General features: G+C 25.6%; 5 protein-coding genes and 1 pseudogene across 6 annotated transcripts; 5 read left to right on the top strand and 1 right to left on the bottom strand.

The window, feature by feature from the left end:
- Positions 1-556: 556 nt before the first annotated feature.
- On the top strand, positions 557-2,122 carry MKS88_003182 (uncharacterized protein; the record flags this gene model as incomplete). Its single annotated transcript, XM_067216252.1, has 1 exon — positions 557-2,122. One exon carries the CDS (start codon positions 557-559, stop codon positions 2,120-2,122), a length of 1,566 nt encoding a protein of 521 aa, XP_067072918.1.
- A 1,868-nt stretch (positions 2,123-3,990) lies between these two features.
- On the top strand, positions 3,991-5,127 carry MKS88_003183 (zinc finger protein; the record flags this gene model as incomplete). The annotated part of the gene is made up of 1 exon (XM_067216253.1): positions 3,991-5,127. One exon carries the CDS (start codon positions 3,991-3,993, stop codon positions 5,125-5,127), a length of 1,137 nt encoding a protein of 378 aa, XP_067072919.1.
- Positions 5,128-5,299: 172 nt separating this feature from the next.
- MKS88_003184 (zinc finger protein) lies at positions 5,300-8,889 on the top strand (the record flags this gene model as incomplete). Its single annotated transcript, XM_067216254.1, has 4 exons — positions 5,300-7,283; positions 7,367-8,265; positions 8,476-8,538; positions 8,830-8,889. The coding sequence occupies 4 exons, from the start codon at positions 5,300-5,302 to the stop codon at positions 8,887-8,889; spliced, it is 3,006 nt and encodes a 1,001-aa protein (XP_067072920.1).
- Positions 8,890-9,216: 327 nt separating this feature from the next.
- Positions 9,217-10,278, bottom strand: MKS88_003185 (uncharacterized protein; the record flags this gene model as incomplete). Its single annotated transcript, XM_067216255.1, has 1 exon — positions 9,217-10,278. The coding sequence occupies one exon, from the start codon at positions 10,276-10,278 to the stop codon at positions 9,217-9,219; it is 1,062 nt and encodes a 353-aa protein (XP_067072921.1).
- Positions 10,279-11,843: 1,565 nt separating this feature from the next.
- Positions 11,844-17,970, top strand: MKS88_003186 (uncharacterized protein; the record flags this gene model as incomplete). Its single annotated transcript, XM_067216256.1, has 8 exons — positions 11,844-12,680; positions 12,859-14,442; positions 14,693-14,898; positions 15,312-15,857; positions 16,097-17,171; positions 17,375-17,507; positions 17,654-17,731; positions 17,879-17,970. The coding sequence occupies 8 exons, from the start codon at positions 11,844-11,846 to the stop codon at positions 17,968-17,970; spliced, it is 4,551 nt and encodes a 1,516-aa protein (XP_067072922.1).
- A 1,120-nt stretch (positions 17,971-19,090) lies between these two features.
- On the top strand, positions 19,091-21,389 carry MKS88_003187 (annotated as a pseudogene). Its single transcript has 2 exons — positions 19,091-19,284; positions 19,592-21,386. Coding segments are annotated over exons 1-2 (1,989 nt in total).
- The last annotated feature ends 127 nt before the right edge of the window (positions 21,390-21,516 follow it).

Raw genomic sequence — 21,516 nt, forward strand, 5'->3', positions numbered from 1 at the left:
AATATATTTATTATTATGCGTATATTTATCCGTACAAAATATTCAAACATCTAATGTGTTAAAATAATATTTGTAGCAACGCATGTTCTTATTTTATTTCATTTTAAACTAATTAGTTTCTCCTCCCTTTTTTACGTTCCTTATACATGTAATAAGTTTCATACTTTTTTTTTATTGTATTCTCCTTTTAAATTTATATACCTCGCTGTTTTCTTCTTTTTTTTCTTTTTCCAATCGTACTTTGCACTTCTGCTAAAAGAGGATGTAGAGTTCTATTCGAATTTTACATTACGATTGTCACTCTCCGATAAAATCGCAAAAAATCGCAGCAATTACACATTCGTAATATAAACAAATAAAAAGATTTACTAGTGAAAAAAAAAAATATATGTAAGCAAGAAAATAATGTTACAATATTATTTACTTCTTTAAAAAAAAAAAAAAAAAAAAAAAACGTGAAATATTCTCTTTCCTCAATATATAATTTAACGTTAAAAAAAAAGAAAAACATGTAAAGAGTAGCACATAAAAAGATAAACAATACAATTTAAAGATTATGTTTAAAAGCAACAAATTGCTACTTCTTTTTTTCATCTTCTTGAACATTGGAAAAAGTAAAAAGACCAAAAATAATTTATACTACAATTTTCTGGGCTCAGTTAATGAACAGTTAATAAATAATGACTATATTTTTTCCCATCGTAAACAAAAAAATGAAGTAGGTAAAGGTACACCAAAAAATAAACCAGGAACATATTTCTTAAAGTATAGCAACAAAAATACCAATAGATTAAATTATTATAAAACAGTGGGAAGCAACAATGACAAAACGAGCAAAATAAAAAGTACCCTATGTGAAACACGCAACGAAGAAGGTCTTAACAAAGGTAATAATAATGTAAAAAATGTAGAACTAAAAGAGGCATCTTTATCAGATAGAACAGAAATTTTAAGCGAAGAAACCCAAACTATTAACAAGAATGAAGAATTCAAACCTAATATTTTTGATTATGATATTAAAAATCAGTTAGATAAAGAAATAATAGCACGAAAACTAGAAGATCAAAAGAATGAAGTTATAAAAAAAGTAAAATTGCCAATAATAGGAACACAATTGAAACCATCGGGGGGCTTTACAAAAGAAATTTTAAGTATAATAAGAGATAGTAATAACTATATTAATGTAGTTAATGAAGAAATTATAAAAGATAAAATAGATAAAAAAATAAGTGGTAATGATTTATCCTTTTTTGATACAGATGAAACATTAGAACAACATGAGATTAAGTACCTAAATAAAATATATGATAACAACCATGTTTTGAATATTTATAATTTTCTTTTAGTATGGAAAGAAAAAAAGAATCTAGACTTATCTGTCTTTGTTTCCAAAATTACAGAAAATTCGAATCTCCTTCCAGGGGAAAGGACAGTAATTAAATTTTCTGAAGTTGAAAAAGTTGAATTTTTAAAAAAAATTAAAAAAAATAGAAATGTATGTGTAGCTATGATTTTTGTTGACAACAAAAGTAGAAGAAGCGATGAAAAAGCAATTAATCATAACATGTTCCCAATTGGAATCCTTGCACACCCATTAGATATTTCATTATTAGATAAGAGTGGTGAAATATCTGTGTTAAATTTATACCGATTTAAAATTAATAGTTATAATGTTACGAATACTGATTTTCTTGTAAACGCAGAACTTTTTGTTGACAGTAACACATCTTTAAAAAATTCTGAATTAACACAAGAAAATAAGAAAATTATTATAAATATGTATGATAAAATATTAGATCTTAAAATGAGATATAATGAAAAAATTGGAGAAACTACAGAAAATGAAAAATTAAAACACCTTGAGAAAATAATGGAGAGAATTGATGAATATGTTAATGTCCTAAACATAAATAAATCAATTGATTTTAGAGATAATAAACTAAACTTTTATACCTCATTATATTTAGAATACTTTTCCTTTTTACCCTTAGATATACATGCTAATGTACACACAAAATTGCAAATGATGTATACCGACAACACAGAATTGCGTCTGCATAATGTCAAAACATTTCTGATGCAAATTTATGACGACTTAAAAAGCAAGTTAAAAGGCCTTTAGCAAAAAAGAAAAAAATTATTATATTCATTATTATTGCTATAATTGTTATAATATCTATTTAATACTAAAAAAAAAAAAACAATAGACCACTTTTTCGTTGGCTTGCGCCATTGAGCATATGAATACTCTTTCGTAGCTAAGTTTTAATATCTCTTAAATAACCAGTATAACTGATTTATTTTTTATTTTATTTTTTGAATGTCTCATTGTTTTACCTTCATTTCTTTCTTATAATTAAGTTAATGTTACAACGTAAATTATCCAATTTTTAAACTAGGAACCGGTAAAAATTAGGCATGTTCGCACGATTGCACATATATAAATATATAAACAGAAATATATATATATATATAGTTAAGCGTATGTATTAACGTTTTCTGATTTTTTTTCTTAAGCTATTTTTATGGACTTTTCTTTTTTAAATAACTTTTGTGCTGAACTTTTTTTTTAAACTATTTTTACGAAGACCTATTTTTTCAAAGTATATTCATATTAACATTATTTCGTAAGCTATTGATATAATGACATTTTTTTATGCTTCTTGTTAATTTTTTTTTTTTTTTTCTTGTTTAATTAAGTGTAAATTTTTATTTTCAAAAGGATTTAATACATTTGAAATAAGAAAAAATAACAAAATAAAAAAAAAAAAAAAAAATCCTTTTTGAAAGTTCTTTTAATTTCAATTAAAGATATTATACGTACGTAGTAGTTTTTACCAGTTCTGAAAATGTAAAAAAGTGCTTTAGATCTTACTTTTTTATAAGAAAAAGGGGCTTGTGTGATACTTACATATGTGTATGTGACACACGACGTTTTTTGAATTATCATTATTTTCTTTAAAGCTATGAGTGGATGAAATTATTTTTGTTTGAAGTACAACTTTTTCGTTATTCATCATATAAGTACAGTTTTTTTTAAAGTTTGAGTTGATGTGCTTATATATTATTTATATGCATACGTATATATATATATATATATGTACTTAAGTAATTTTTGTTTTTTTTTGTTTTTTATTTTCTCTATTTAAGATTATACCTTATGAACATTTCAGATATAAAATTAAGTTTCCCACAAATATATATTTTTTATAACGGCATTTTTCCGTGTTACCATGAGCTTCATTGTATATGTCCTTTTTTACTTTTTACGTATATTTATTTTCTCCTACACTTTTTTTATTTCTATTTTGTTATTTATAGTATATATGATGATACTGTTTAGTTCATTAGGAATAGAATAAAAAAGTAAACTTTTTTTTCCGTAAAAAATGTAATTCATAATTTAAGTAATTTTATTTTTCGTTAATTTATTTTACATTTTTTATTTTACGTTATTTTATTTTGTTTGTTTGTTTTTTTTTTTTTTTTGTATAAATTAAAAGAATATTGTATGTTCATTAATTATGCATGAACTTCATATTGTTTTATTTTTAATTTATCTTTTAAATACATTTTGCGAAAGATTTTTCTTTAAGATTTGAATATAATAATTTTTTCTTTTTTCTCATCTAAACTACATAAGAATTACTTGTACTACTTGTGCATATATACATTTGTATGCTATTTGTAGGTGTTGATGTTATGAAACGAATATAAACTTAGTTACATATATATATAAGTACATACAAGCATGTAAGGTCCAAATATAATTTTACATATGTACGTAAAATGTGCTTACTTCTGTGGCCTCTAAAACATCATTTCATAAGAGTAGTTGATGTAAAAAAAAAAAAAAATGCTTATGTAAGAACATTATTTATATAACCGCACCCTTTTATTACTTTCGTGTTTGCTAGTTTGCTTTTTTGTTTGGCTGTTCTTATCATTGCTTATTAATATATACGATACATAGTTCCCGTTATTTCTCAAATGAACATAAAAGGTCAAAAAAAGAAAAAGCCAAAAGGAAAAAAAAAAGGTAACATTTGTTTCTTCAATATACACAATAAAGATAAGGATGAAGTAAACGATAAAGAAGATAAAACGGGGGGAGGTGCTCATAACATTAAGGAAAATAATATAGAGAATGATAAGGGGAAAAAACAACTATTGAATAGTTATGGGTGTGATACATGTGAAATAAATAACTATGTTGAGAAGGAAGAAATAGAGAAAGAAATTAAAAAAAGAGAAGACAACAGACATGTACGTGAAATAACGGAAGGACTAACGAGCAAAACAGAAAAAGAGAGCGTACGTAAAACTAGCATGTACAGTAAAAATAATACGAATGGAATAGAAGTAGGTGTAAAAACGTGCGACAATAATGATGTTAGTAATAATGATATTAATGATAATGATGTTAGTAATAATGATATTAATGATAATGATATTAATGATAATGATGTTAGTAATAATGATATTAATGATAATGATGTTAGTAATAATGATATTAATGATAATGATATTAATGATAATGATATTAATGATAATGATGCCAATGATAATAATGCCAATGATAATAATGCCAATGATAATAATGCCATTGATATTAATAATGATTTGCAACATGGTGAAAGAACAAAAAAACGCAGTTACATGGTGGACGCAAATACCATCAGCGGTTGTCATACTAGTGGGCGTCCGAACGAAAAAAGCGATGAAGAAAAAATTAGGTCTGCTTTAAAAAATGGAAATAAAATAATAAGTAGTGAAAGTAAGTGTAAATTAAAAGAAGAGGATGATGACGTGAAAAATTTTCTCATATTAAGTAGTAAAGAAGATATAGAAGAAAAAACGAATCTTTTATTTCCTAAAATTGACATCGATAATCAGTCTTCCTGGTATGCAGATGGAGCAGAGGATGAATTTGTTAAAGAAGTAAATAAACAAATAGACAAATTTCAAAATAAGTTTAATGATTTATATTTTTTACAAAATATAAGCAATGTTCAAAACTTAAATAATAACTATTCTTCAAATGGGAAGAACAAACAAACAAATAAACAAACAAAAAAAAAAAAAAAAAAAAAAAAAAAGAGCAGCAAAATGTGCAAGCACAAATAGGTGTCAGTGATGTGGTAAATAATAATTATAGTGTAGTAGGAACAAAGCAAATTTATTTTGAAAAAGAAATCTACCAATTTTCAGATGTACTAATTAAAGGTCATGCGTTCCTTAGTTTAAAAAGAAAAAAAAAGAAAAAGAAAAAAAAAAAAAAATTAAAATTAGAATCAAAATGAGAACTAAGCATTACAAAATAATGAGCGATTTGTATCAAATAGGAAATGAAGAAAACGCAAGAACAAAAATAAAGAAATACTATATATTTAATTACAATTGTGGTAATACAAAAATTCAATCAATTACAGGATATATCCGATGTTTTAAAACCTATAGCCTATACAAAGAAAATAATAATAATTTGAAAAAGAAATTAATCGAAAAGTATAATTTGCAAGTAGAAACAGTTGACAAGAATTGCTTAAAAAATAAAACGGCAATTTCAGTTTTACTTTGTGTTAATGTGTCTAATTGTTTATCACCCTCTGATTTTTTAGAGTTATTATATCCTTTTGACAATTTCATATTTTTTTTAAAAGTTCTAAACAAAAAAAATAATGAAGAGTATATGATTTATTTCTTAACCTTTAATAAGTATGCTAAAAAGATAATGAAAACGGCAAAATGTATTTCCTATTTTAATATGAAAAAAAAGAAGAGATTAAAAATATATATAGTTAAAGACATTACAATGAATGTTACATCCTGTATAAGTAAGAAGAACAAACGTTTGATCAGTACACACAAGTATTACGAAAAAAAAAAAGAAAAATTTGCAAAATCGAATGTCAAAAATGGTGCAACTCAACGACCTTTTTTAAAAACGAATTTTATTAATGCACTTTATCTTATATCACAAAATAAGTTTCAGTTATCATGTGCAGTGTGCCTAGAACCTTTATATTCGGAGAGCCTAAGTAAAATAATTTCCTACATTTTTAACTTAAATCTTGAAAATCAAAAAAAAAAAATTATTAGGAAAAAAGACCCCTTCAAAAATCAATGTAGTAATAAAAATGATATGACGATTAAAAATAATATTAACGGAAATTATAACAAAGAAGAAGAAAAAAAAAAGAAAATAAAAGATCGTTATGATGATAATGTAGTTGGAGGGATGAAAAATGAATTAGTTAAAAAAGAAAATTTTAACAAAACAAGTATTACAACTACTGTTCCAAACGGAGGTTTTTATGAAGAGTATACATCCATTGACAAATGTGTTACGAATAAGGAAAATAATAGTATATTTAAAAGAGAACAATATTATTTACCCAAAACATTAAACAGTTATACGATGAATGGATATACCCACGACCCGATAATTATTCGTTTTGTTAACAATATGCAAAATAAATATAAAAATCAAATTAAGAAAAAAAAGAAAAATAACAAGAATCAAATATTTAATAATGTTTGTATAAATATTTTATGTAGTCATATATTTCATTCCAACTGTTTGAAAAAATGTTGCTTCACATCCTGTCCCATATGTAGATATAAACAATATAATTATAAAATAGCAAATTGTGATATTTGTGAAAAAAATTATGATGTTAAAATTTGTTTATTTTGTGGTTTTATTGGTTGTTCTGTTAATTATGATAAAATTAATAAATTAAAAAATAAAAAATTAAAAGAAAAAAAAAAACTTTTAAAAAAAAAAAGTGGAATAATAAGAAAGATTATACTCACATTTTTACGAATAGTAAACTTTTTCCCTGAAAAGGACAGTTTTATTTCGGTACCCTCATATTACAATAGGAAAAATGCTCATTATAAAGTGGCTAACATTTCAATGGATGGAGAAGAAAAAGGGGGGGAAAATTGTTGCATATACAATGTCAAAAATGTCGTAGATGAGCAAAATGAAAAACATTATGAAGGGGAAATACTTTTAAACAAAAATGAAATTAATGGTAAACGTGCAGAACGGCAGAACGAACATAATTATTACATAAATCAGGAAGAAGTAAACTTAAGTGAAAAAAAAGAAGTTAACGAAACGTGTAGCTGTAGAGACAAAGTACAATGGTGTGATAATGCCAGATTTAAAAAAAAAAATATAAGAAATGATATATCAATTAGTTTATTAGGATCAAATGAAAATAATGAATGTTCTCCACATTTAAAGAACTTTTTGAAGTATATTTATATTAGTAAATGGGAAAGAAAAAAAAAAAAAAAAGGAGGGGAAATGTTTCGTCTTACAGTTTTCTTCGCAATTTTAATGGAAATATAGGAGCAAAGGTCCAATGTTTAGGAAGAAATAGGGTAACAGACAAAGTGCGGGAAAAGAAGGAAAAAGAGAGAAAAAAAAAAGAAAAGAGGGGAGGGAATAAAAACAAATCGGGGGAAAATAAAAGAAACGATGGAAAAGCTTATATTCGAAAGAAGTGTGAGCTTACACAAAACAGAAGAAAAAAAATACCGAAAAAACGGAAAAAGGGTTTTGCTTCGTTTAACAAATATGACGTTGTAATAAAAGTAAATAATAGGTATGATGGAAAAAATTATCCAAAAAAAATAAACAAAAAAATTTTTGTAGATCATGCAAAAGGTCATTTTTACGAAACTAATCATAACTATTTTTTTGATATTTCGAAAAATTCAGTGTACGATTATAGCAGTCATCTATATATAAAAAAGTTAATAAATTTAAAAAGTGAAAATAAAGAATTAAAAAAAGTATATTCAGGAAATATATATATGAATGGAAAGGACGGAATTATAGATAAAAAAAATATAATTATGTACATTTACGAATTTAACCAACTATTAAGCGCTTTATTAGAAAGTCAAAGAGATAATTTCTTATCGTGTATATATGAATTGAAATTAAATTATGAAAATATTGATAACGAAAATTTGATTGAAATAAGTAAATGTTTTAACGAAATAAACAATTTACAACAAGCAAATTATAATTTAAAAACGCAAGTAAGGAAAAAAATGAACATCTATCTTGAAAAACTTAAAACAAATGAAGAACTGCGTAAACAGCTAAAAAATGTAGAAATAATAAATGAAAAATTATGTGAAAATCAGAAGAAAGAAATACATAAGTATGAAGTTAAGACTCAAGAAAAAAAAAAAATTATTAAAGAAAAACAACAAATAATAAGGGAATTAAATCAACAGGTGAATAATTAGCGAGCAAAAAGGAATTACATCAAGCACAGCTCATATCGGGGCATGGCTTGTTGACCAGAATGCGCATCATTGTTTTTTACGTCAGCAGTTGCATGAACCTTCCCGCTTGCGTTTACAAATATGTTTATGTGTATCTTTACGTGTACACATACGTTTATGCGTATGTTTATTCTTACGTCACATTCTTTTTTTTTTTAGATTACGGACCTACGTTTTCACAAACAGGCTACTGCTAAATTTTGCGAGAATGCAGAAATAAAGGTAAAATTAACTTTAAATTATTTTTATGCTTTTGTACTTCATATATATCAAAAATGTGGTATGTATATGCGAAAATGTGTTTGATTTTGTATATTGTGTTAATGAACAACGTGACGACAAACAAATGTTACAGGGCACATGAATATGTTACGCCGGGATATTTACGCGTTTATATGTATATGTACATATATATTTGTATATATGAGTATGCGTATATTTACGTTTACGTATATGTACACGTACATATAAATGTGTACTATTAATTGTACATATTGTATTTTTCCTTTGCAGAATTCATCGTTTATGATAGGAGAAAAAATTACGCAAAAAAGTAGATTTAAAAAACGTTAATAAATTATTAGTAATACGTGAGTTGCTCTTTTTGCTGTGCACTCTATATTTTATACTACGTTTTATTTTTATTTTATTTTTATTTTTTTTTTATTTTTTTTGATTTGTTATGTTTTTTTCTTTTTTTTTGTATGCATGTTGATTTAGTATTTTTTTTTTATTTTTTATGTGTAACCTGATTCTTCAGCATATGTGTATACTTGCATAATTATATGTATGAATGTACACATGTGTTTTGCATATATATATATATATTTCTTTTTTTTTTACAAACTTGTGAATATGCTTACCGATGCATACATTTTCCTCTCGCGTGTATGTTCCTCGTTAACCATTGGGATTTTTATTTAAAAACCAATGAACATTCTTTTTGCGTATTTTTTCCTTCATTTGTTTAAAGCTTTTTTCTTCAAGTAAAATTAAGTTTTTATAAGTTTCACTGAATATTTTGTTTTCAAAAAATAGTGGAAGCAAGTTTTGTATATTGTATTTTTTTAAGTCTAAATTTATATCACCATAATATGACAAATTCATTTTTCCTTTATCCTTTAAATTATTACATATTTCGTTAATCTGCTCTTCAATATGCATATTTAAGGAGGAGTGCATATTATCATTATTTTTTTTAATTAACATATGGAAACATTTTCTTAAAAACTCAGATTCAAATAAATAATTGCCAGGGAAGAACCAGTTAATGTTACATTTCACGGATGTTTGACTAGTCATAGATGATAAAATGATATTAAATATTATATGAATATTAAAACACGTTATATTATAGAAATAAAAATGATATTTATACTTTTCAAAAACGTAATGCCTTAATGCATATTTGTATTTGAAAGGGGACTTTAAGTATGTATATCTGTATTGTTCCCTCGTTCCTCTCTTGACTACTATGTGATTTATTTTGTATTTTAAAATATAGCTGTTTCTCTTTTTATTGTCTGTTCTGCTTTTATTATATTCATTGGAATCTTCAACGGCACCGCTATAACCACCACAGGTTTTGGTACTACTGCTGGTGCTAATACTGCTCTCTGTTGCTGCATTTTTATTACCATCATTTACAAAACTCCTATGGCAGTCCTCATTTATGCCACTTCCAACACCGTCCTGCAGGTTTTCCTTATTATGAAAATTTAAAGGGTTAATAAAATTCAGCACTTTTTGAATGTTCTCGTCAATTTGAACACTATAGTGACTACATGTATTATCTTCTTCTTCTAGTTCATCATTCATGTGATACATAATATTCAAACAACTATAATTGTTATATGTATATATACTATTTTTCAAATTTTCTATCGTTTTTCTCATTTCACTTCTTCTCCTAGTAATATATGTAGCTTTAACATATTTCAGGAAGTAGCCTCCTACCCCCATTTTCAAAAAGGTAGGAGGGGAAAGAAATTATAAATTTATTTTCATAGTTAGTATTTATGTATGTACGCATGTATTTATTTATGTGTGTAAGCATGTATGTAATTATTCATATATATATATATATATATATATATATATGGGCTTCTATGCGCCTTCTTTAATTGCAAAAAAAAAGTGACACTTTTTTATGAATTTATTTATACACCGCTCGAATGAATTTTTTATATGCATAGCTGATGAACGGAATTTTGAAGTACCAAGGTTACATCATATTAACATGCATTTATGTATTATTTTTATTTTGCAGGGCAAATAGAGAAGTTGCTTATTTTTCCGTATTTTTCGTGTTTTATTTAATTGCAAAAATAAAAAAAAAAAAATAAAAACAAAGCAACGAAAAGCTAAAAAGGCCAAAAAAGAAAAGAATGATAAGGAAATAATTTAATTTATTAGCCCCTATATAATAGCATATATGCAAAAGCAGAAAAAGTATACTAAAATGGTCCTTAAAATGTTCGCCCCAATATGGGCGCACATTAAATGCTAATGTCTTTCTCTTAACATAGGCTACTATTCTTTGGACTTGTCATTTTAAGCCAATTCATGTATGTATATATATATATATTTACATTTATTTTTACGTATACACCTACGTTTATATTTATATGTGCATGCATTACTATTAGGCATACGATACATGGGAAAAGTATTATAAAATAAAAAATAACATCATCATATATGAATTTACAATGGATGCAAATTTAATTGTGTGCAAAAAAAATAAAATAAAATAAAAATAGTAATAATAAAAAAATAAAGTAAAATAAGGTAAAATAAATTAATAGTAAATATTACATTAACAAGTGCACTAATAATAAAATATTCTGAAAATTACCGTATAACATATAGGGAAATTAATTATACGCGCCAACATAAAAAAAGGTAGGAATGTTTGCTAAGAAGCACAACTAACCTTGATGCAAATATTATTTGAATTTTTTGAAATTCATATTTATGTCGGTAGCATTATTAAATAAAAAATTCATGGCATTAGTAAATGCATACATTAAAACGATACATTAACTCCTACATTCGTACGGTTTTTTTTTTTTTTTTTCTTTTTCTCTTTTACTCTTTTTTTTTTTTCGAATAAAAAATAAAGGTATTCGATTTAAATGTCAAAGAAAAAATATAGACACTGTACACATTTAAATATAAATGCATATTTTCACCTTTGTAATTCCATCATTTTGATATCGTTACTACTATTACTATTCGCATATAATTCTTAACGAGTGTGCTGTTTCTTTAAATTCGAAAAAGGCAAAAGTGCATGTACCTCAAAATATATAGGTCTTCTGGATTTATTCCTCTCTTCCGCACATTATTTTATCTTTTATTTTATTTGTTAGTTTTAATTTTATTTTTTTCCTCGCTTCCTTATTTTCCCATTTACTTTTTCTCTTATCCAAATTTTACACATTTAACCTCTTTCTTCAGTAAGTATATATATTCATTCCCTAACAATCCATAATTACAATTTTACCATTTTTGAAGTGTCGAAAATGATCAAGTATACACTCAATTCAGTCATAGAAAAAAGAGAAAACAAGAATAGAAAACAGTATGACAGTGTTATCGCAGAGACCCTAAAATATTATAAAAATTATAGTGCATTAAATGGTAAGGATTATAACCATATAGCTCAAGATACTGCGGAAGGAGAAACTAAAGATAAGTTAAAAGAAAAATTTAAAGAAGAAAAAGGCAGTAACATTAAATGTAAAGATATAAACGACAACGCAGCTTTTTCATTTTATGAGGAAAATGAAAAGAGTGTATTTTTTAAATTCGATCCTTCTATTCCTAAAGAATTATTAAAAGATAAAATTATAGCTAAGCTGAAACATTACATTAATGAATATGTGTATGAGGTTAAAGAAGAAAAGTATAATGAAATATTATCTTGTCGTGATAAGAAAAATTTATTAAAAAAATATATACAAGAATTAAAAAGAAACAATTTTATCATTTTAGAAAACCTCTTCTTCTTCTTTATCATTAGCAGTGATTATAACGAGTATGCATTAGGTAAAATATTTCATAGTTTGCTACTAGTTTTTAACAAGAAAGAAGAAAAAGATGTTTTGCTTGTTATGTACATGTTCTTAATATTATTAAATGAAAACAATATTAATAAGTGCTTTACTCACATAATCGATTGTCTAATTAATATTTTAAATGCTGATGAATGCACTCTACCTATTGATGAAAAAGATGAAAACGCCCGACTATTTGATCATAAGCCTATGATTCTTAAAACTCATTCATTAAATGAGTACGCAAGGTATTTTTTGTTCCTTTATTTTTATTTTCTCACTCTTATTATTTCGGATCAGCAGGTAGGCATGAGCTTGCATGAGTGAAAGCAATCATTAGACTTCTGCATGCAGTTCGTTTTACTTAACTTTTCCTTTACTAATTTCGTTTTTTGCCTTTACCATTTTATGATTTTTCCCAACGCTCACCGATTTTTCGAAGATCCTACGTCTTTTCCTTTTTCTTCCTCCTTCTCTTCAGTTTACAAACCATGCTGATAAAGTAGTTCGAGTGTGTCTTATTGGATTGTTTGATAGCTGCTGTTCCATAAATTATCTGATGATGAATTTAATTGAAGTAATAATAAGGAGAGTTGAAGAGCATTACATAAACTACCATTATATTATTAGCACATGCCTACTAAAATGCTTATGTAACAAATATAGTAAAATAAAGATCAAGTGCTTAGACACCCTGGCAAAGCTGATTGTGAATACTAACATTAACAGCAATAGTAATAGTAATTCTACAAATTATAGAATTATTGAAATGCTAATTGGCTACAAGGACCCGAATATAGTCCCTATAAAAAGTTTTTACGACAACAATTATGTAAATATAAATTATTTATGCATTTTGTTTAATGATAAAAATGTGAAAGTAAAATTTCATTTTTATTCTTTTCTTTTTATTTTATTATATGAATTTAATGAATCGAACGATTTTATCACCTTTTTATTACCATACCTATTTTCTGCTTGTTTTGATAATTATAAAATATTTAGAGTAGTAGCCTTTTTATATATTCAATTATTATCAAGGAAAAAAAATTATGATTTTCATAAAAATATGAAAGATCAAATTACTTATGAGTTTAACCCTGAATGGTCGTATAAAACATCATTTACTTTACCACTACCACTAACTGAATATTATTTCGTTCGTTCCTGTTCTTATCACAATTCATTTTTAATAAAGCAAAATATGTACAAGTTTAATATATACATACCTTACGATAACAATGGGAGCATCTTCACAGGAGAGAAACACACAAATGGGGGTGAAAAAAGGAAAATTATTAACGAGCAGCAGACATATAACACGCAAAATGGAAATATAGAAAGTAATATTGCACCTTATTCAAATTTTAGTTCTAATAAGATAAGTAAAGAATATTATGAAAAAAATGAAAAAGAATGCAACAATAAATATTACCAAGGTTTACTTCATAATTTTATTAGTAGTAATGTTTATATTTCAAAAATATTAAAAGATAACAAAATAAAAACAATTGATATAACATCAAACGAAATGAATAAAGAGTGCAAGCAGCTGTCTTTTACGCTTTTAAATGTTTACTTTAAATATATGTATAAAAAAAAAGATGAACCATGGAGTAAATTAGAATCATTAGAAATAAGCAAAATTATTTTACTAATCTTTTATTTTATAGAAGATAACGTAACTGAACATATTCCTTCATTTATTTCTTACCTACTTCATTCTTTTGAAAATAAATTAGATGAAGAGCAGTGGTGCATCCATATGAATTCTTTGTACCTAATAGGATCTTATGTCGACCCTTCATATTATTTTTTTTTTTTGGAAAATTATTTGAAAAATGTAATAGATGAAAAGCAAAAACACATTACCCTAACTTGTTTATATATCATGAATACTGTATGTACAGGAACTATAGAAACGTATAAGGATATTAAGCAGAGGGGACTAACTCAATCTAGCATAAAGGACAGCTTCATCAGTGTAGTGAAGAAAATAATAAATTTATTCTTTTCCATACTAAATGAAGAGGAGTATTTGGAAAAGTATATCCTCGTTTTGCAAGTACGAAATGATGCTAAAAATGAGAACCACAAAAAAAAAAAAAAAAAAAGTTATTTCGCATAATTTAACATGAAATAATGTTTGCATCTCTGCATTTTTTCATTTTTTAATTTCTTTTTTTTTTTCTTTCTTTTTTCCATGTGACACGTGGTAGCATTACAACATACTACGTCTACCATGTACTACATAATAAACAATTTTATTTAATATATATCGTTGAAAATTTTTTTTTTATTTCCTTTTTATGAAGATAATTCACACTATATTTAGCAGTGAGTGTGTGTATTTAAAGCTCGATGATAAATATATAACCAAACTGATAATATTACTATACATTATTTTTAACAAAATAAAGAATGTTAGAGATAACCTAGCTAAAACGGAGGACAAAATATGCATAAACAAAAACTGCTACATTTTGGCGAAGGCTTTTGATCTTCATTTTTACATAGAAAGGTAAATACAAAAAAGTAGAATAGTGGATATTATGTTTCATATTAAAAGTACCGTTGAGCGAGCGAACACACCCGTGCACCGAATACATATATATACATATATGCATGTATGCACGTACGTATTTATGTATGAAAATATGTGTGTATGCATGTATGTATATATATTTGTGTACATGTAGATATAACTGCGTATGCTGCAAAAAAAATGTTACAAATGTAACGTGTATATCATATAACGTTAACATCGCATAAGAATGACCTAAAAAAAAATACAGAAGCAAGCAAATATTGCAATAGTGCATAATAAATATAAGACACAACTAATAGCACAGTATTAGCTAGGCTTTCCTCACTTTTCCTCTATTTTCATCATTTTTTTTTTTTTTTTCCTTTTTTCTTTTTTTTCGATTCCAGAATAAAAGGACTAAAAAGCTTCGAGGGCTTAGACTTAAGCAAAGAATCTATAAACATAAAAATAAGTTCAGAAATGATATATGAAGTTTTTAAACTATCAGATGATAACATGGATCAACATAAAATAATTTTAGAGTTACTATCGGATGACATGTTGTATAATACAAACTGTATATACTTCTTAATACAGTATATAATTAAAAGACAAACCTTTTTTTATGATAAACGTTTTTGTTTATTTTTATGTAATGTAATTATAAAAATTCTAAATCTAAATCAAAATGAAGATAATTTAATGAAGATACTAATTTACAACCAAGATTTAGAGCTAAATGATATACATCAAGAGACTATAGGTAAAAACAGAAATAAAGTAAGACATGCATTTCTGGAGCATGTGTCGACTATTTTTATATTATTTATATTTAAAAATATAAACATTTATGAAGACTTTAATAATACAATTGAAACTTGTAAAATGATACTTTACATTTTAATGGAGTTAAAAAAAGCCCATTCCTTTTTATTTTTCATAAAACATACTAGGTAAGCACGGTATCTTAAAAAATTGTTGCGGGATATGTGCTCATACTCGCACGTACATATATATGTATATCGTATATATATACGTATGTATACGTGTCATATGAACCTTCTAACTGTGTACCTAAGTTGCAAACATCAGCATTTCAATGTACTTTTTTTTTTTTATTTTGCTATTACATTTTTTTAATTTATTTTGCCTTTTCATCTTTTTACTTTATTTTGCTTTTTCCCTTTTCAAGTCTCCTGAACAAACTGTACGACATAATAGAATGTAGAGAAATAAAGAGCATTTATTTTTGCAAGTATATATCTAGAGATATTTATTTAGATTACGAAAAATACATTAACAATGATGGGGATTTCAGATATTTGGACAATATAAACATAAAAAAAAAAATAGAAATTAGAAATAGGGTAAATTACGAGGTAAATGTTTTATTCTATTTTATAAGTACTTGTATTTATTTAATTTATTATAAATCGTTGTGGTGCTTTTCTATATTGGTAAAAGAACAGAATGAAATGCAAGAAAAGAAAGAGATACATTGCCTTTTTAATTACCTCTTTGGAAACTCACGAAAAAGACTTCTTAACGTTTTCAAAATAAATGAAAAGTGCAATTATTCCTGTTCAAATAAATACAAAATAACAGCTACAGAAATGTTAAAGGATAAAAATTTTTTAGAATTATTTTCTCTTAGGAACAAAATAATAAATGCAAATGATTATAATCAGCTTATTTTAAATATTCACGGGTATTTTAAGCATTCTTTTACCCTTTTAAAAAATGGGAACCTATTTTTATTAAACCCTATTATTCTTAATTATTTCTATGAAATTAACAAAGAGAATTATTTGGAAACATCAATTTATGACACACGTTCAAATTGTAATAATTTTAAAGAAAATAAAAATATAGATGAACAAGCTACAAATAAAGTAGATGAAAAAAAAGATATCGTAAAAAATATGGAGGAATTTCTTAATTCAGATGAGATGAATGATATTATTTGTGTTAAGTATGATCATACAAATATACACGAATATCTCAAAAAGCATGACTTAGTTTTATACATACTACAACACGACATATATCATATTCCTTTTCGAATATTAGAAACAAAGTCCCTAATCATTTTATTATATTCGTCCTTACTATTTTTTGCTGATAAATTTTGTACAATTAATGTCGACAAAATTAGTAATTCTTCCTTTTTGACAACTACTAGTGTTGGCTTATCACACCTATTTTTTTTAAGCCAACAAAATATTAATTCAGATCAGATGATAGCACTATTTAATTTCTTTATTTTGGTTAAGCAAAAAGAAAAGAAGCAAGCCTACGCACGCGCATATATGATGTCGACATATATACATGTATACTCATACATATATATACATATATACCTACATGTATACATATAGACACACCTATACGCATATACATATCTACTTTCAAGCAAATAACTAGCTAACTACTTTACAGCCGCTAAAATATTTTACCCTTACTTTTGCAGTTATACTTAGAAAATGAAGATATTTTAAAAGGGGGCTTAATAAAGAAGAAGGAATTTAAAAACTTAGAACAACACAACAATTTCGATAAGGGAATAGTCTGTACCATTGTGAGTAACATTATCGTTAGTTATGGTAATATATGAAACTCATCATTTATCTGTTGTTCACAAAAGCATATATGTATAACACTGCGTATAGATATGTACAATCTTATATATGCGCCGGTGTTGACATTTTTTTTTTTTTTTTTTTTTTATTTTATTTTACTTCATATATAGAAAATAACATTATGGTTAAAGAACCCCTTTGTGAATGCTTAAATTTTTTGCTAAGTGTTTTGTGTAATAAATATTCAGGTAAATCTTTCTATTTATATTTTAATACAAGAAGGATACAACATAGAAGTGAAATGATTTATCGTTAAGCCTATATTCATATAATTTTATTTTATTTTACTATTTTGAAAAAAATATAAACAATACTTACTAATATTTTATTATTAGACGTCCTGACAAATTTGAAAGATCTATACACCAGAACTCACCATGTTAAAAGATTGGAAGTCTGCAATCATATTATCAATACTTTTTTATAACCGACTGGTATTCCCTCCCCAACAGATTAAATCTTCCTCGTTAATACGTATAAGCACATGTGTATATACGCGTATATATATATATATATATGTATATGTATATATAGTCTACACCTAGGAAGGCCAAGGATACACAAGATGCTATAGTACAAGCAACCAATGTAAAAGGCTCCACTAATTTTGTATACGTTATGTTTAACATAATATACTAAAAATTGTTGTTTTCCTTTTTACATTTTTTATGATTAATACACATCTCTTTATGCTTTACTTTGTATAAGTGCGCTTTAACATTTTATCTTCTTCAGTTATCTTTTTTTTTTTTTTTTTTTTTTCTTACATCTTTCTACTTGTATTTTGCTTTCCTTTTTGTTATTATTTCTAGGCATACATACATCTATATTATATACATATGTTTCCTTCTTTGGAATTACAAGGACTACATAAACACTGGAAAATAACTACTTAATTTCGTTCTTTGAAAACGTATATTTATGAATACCAAAATATGAGCAATTTATAAGTATAAATGTTTTTGTTGTACCTTGAGAAATTAAAAATGTTTAAAATAATATTTTTTTTTTCAACAAAATTAACATAAAATTATTATTATGTAGTGACACAATAAAATAAAGAAAAAAATAAAAAATAAAAATTACATATCTATGAACGAATTTACAGATAGTATAAAATGCTTCAAAGTTATATGCAAATGCTCTTCTTCAATTGCATTTTTTTCATCCTATTAAATAAATTTTAAACCGATATATGTAAAATACATTTTGATGTGAAGTATTTTGTAAAAACAATTCGTCGTTCCTTTAATTTTTTTTTTTTTTTTCTTTTTTTTTTTGTTATTTTTAATTTTACTTTTATTTCTTTGAATTTGTGACCTTTCAATTAAGCCAAGATGACAAGTTAATATTTATATTTTATCTTTTTTTGCGAATATGGGATCATGCCTTGAAAAAAAAGAAAAAAATGAATTAAGCATAGTTTAGTTGAACGTAAATCTAGCTATATTATGGTGACAATTTTTTTTTTTTTTTTATGCCAAAATACAGAAACAAAAAATAAGTAAAATTATATAGCATTTTAAAATAATAATAGATAATTTAGAATGCCTAAGTTGATACCTGTTTATAATCAAGAAAAATCGCTGAAAGAACAGGATGATAAGGAACTAATTAAACATAGAAATTGGGATTATGCCCATAGTTTGGTAAAATTAAAGAATGAAGACGGCATATGTGAAGATATTTATGATAATAAGCCTTACTTGAAGTATAACAAAATTAAATTAACAGGGAAATAGTATTGTCCTGATCGTCCATCTCTGTGTATATATTATATAAACGTATACCTATAAGTTCATTTTTACGTATATATGCATATACACATACACATGCGCATATATATACATATACACATACACATGCGCATATATATACATATACACATACACATGCGCATATATATACATATACACATACACACATGTACATATATATATATGTATGCACACATTAAACATGGTATATGTAAAATTTACCTTTACGCTAATGTGTGTGTTATTATTTTTTTTTTTTTACGCCACTGTTCTTTCTTTCCCCGTTTTTAGGAAAAGCAAAAACCTAGTTAAGAATGAAAAGGGGTTGTGGGTACCAAAAAAGAGAAAATATGTGGAAGATAAAATGGAACAGGATAAAAATAAAAAAACAATAAAAGAAGATATAGGACATAAAGAAGATAAAGTCTATAATGGAGAGAAAGGAGGAAAAGCATTACAGGATAACAAAAAATATTATGGACCTAATAAACAAAATAAATCTAGTAGTTATAGCTCTTCAATTAATTCAGATTATTCAACAAGTTATTACAAAAATAAAAGAAGAAAAAAAAAAAACAAAGAAAAAAAAAGGAGATCTCCCAGTAGTTTATCTTCATTTGGAGTTAGTAATAGCACGAATTCTGTTAGCGAAAGTATGAGTTTAAAAGACATTTCTTCAAATGCAAATAATTATCGATCGAGTAAAGATTATAAAAAGATTACAATAAGTAAAAAAAGTAAAAATTGTAAAAGTAATAAAGATATTGATCAAAAATGGAAAGACAACAAAAATAAAAAAAACAAGTTAATAAAAAAAATAAAAAAAAAAAGTTCAAGTGGGAAAGATAATACAAGTGACCCCCCAGAAATGACTACTGAAAGTGAAAATTCTGACTTGTCATCTGAAGAATTAAAAAAAAGGAGAAGGCATTATGTAGATTCGATTGACACAATAAGCAATAAAAATGTGCATCATCATAACACAAGTGATAGCAGCACAGGTGTTCACAACGGAAGTAATCGGAACAAAAGTTATAGCAACACGAGTGACGATAACTCAAGTGATGGTAAAGCAAGCGATAAATTATCTTCCTTGGATAGCGACATAAATAAACAGAAGTATAAGAACAACTCAAAATTTTGGGAAAAGGAAAATAGAAGTCATAAAAGGAAAAAAAAAATTGAAAATGAAAATGTTTATGATAAAAATGTAACATCTTCAAAGAATAAGCATTCTGCAAAAATAGATGAAATTGGAGATAAAGATAAAAAAATGCAGAAGGGGAAACAAAAGCCTGAGGAAAAAGAATTTGAAGAAGATTATAAACGTGAACATGACGATGAGAGTGAGCATGAAATTGAAGACATGGACAATGATGAGGACGAAGACGAAGATGAAGGGAAAAAAAGGGAAAGTAAAAGCAAAATTATAGAAGATAGAAGTGTAGAAAAAGAAAAACGTAAACACAAGCATAGACACCATGGGGAAATTAGAAGAGATATTATCAGGGAAAGAGAAAAGAGACACAGATTTAAAAGCTATAGATATTATTATAGAACAGATATAAAAAAGGACAAAAAGTACTTAAATGATAGAAAAGATAAGTATAGAGGGAATGAAAAAGGAAATAAGTCGTATTTATTAAAAAGTGATGAAGAAGAAGATTATAAGCATGATAATAAAAAATATTATAAAGGAGAATCTTATAATCCCCAAGACAGAAACGATAAAAGATGGAACTATGAAAATAATTATAAACATTTCAGTCATAAAGAAAGATATAACCATTCAGGTAGTAGACATATGCATTCTAGAAAAACGCAGTTAAGAGATAATTATCATTACGAAACTGTGGAAGATATTAAAGCTAATAATATTACTAATGTTCAAGAAGTGCCTGTAAATAATCGGGAAGACAGTGCACACATAGAAAACAAAAGTAAAGCAAAAAGCGGAGAATTAATGCGAATAGACGATAATGATGTAAAACATTTAAAAAGAGTTGAAGAAATAAACAAAAAGTTTCAGGAAAAATTAGAAGAGGAAAAAACGATGCAATCGTTAGGATTACCTCTTGGTTTTGTTTAATCTGTCAAGCTAAGTTTGTTTAGTTTGATCAGTTAAGTTTGTTTACATTATTTATAATTTGTAAAATGTTAAAAATAACATAAAATAAATGAATTAAAAAAAAGTAAAATAAAATAAACAAAAATAG

This window comes from Plasmodium brasilianum, chromosome 10 (assembly GCF_023973825.1).
Source record: "Plasmodium brasilianum strain Bolivian I chromosome 10, whole genome shotgun sequence".
Lineage (NCBI taxonomy): Eukaryota > Apicomplexa > Aconoidasida > Haemosporida > Plasmodiidae > Plasmodium > Plasmodium brasilianum.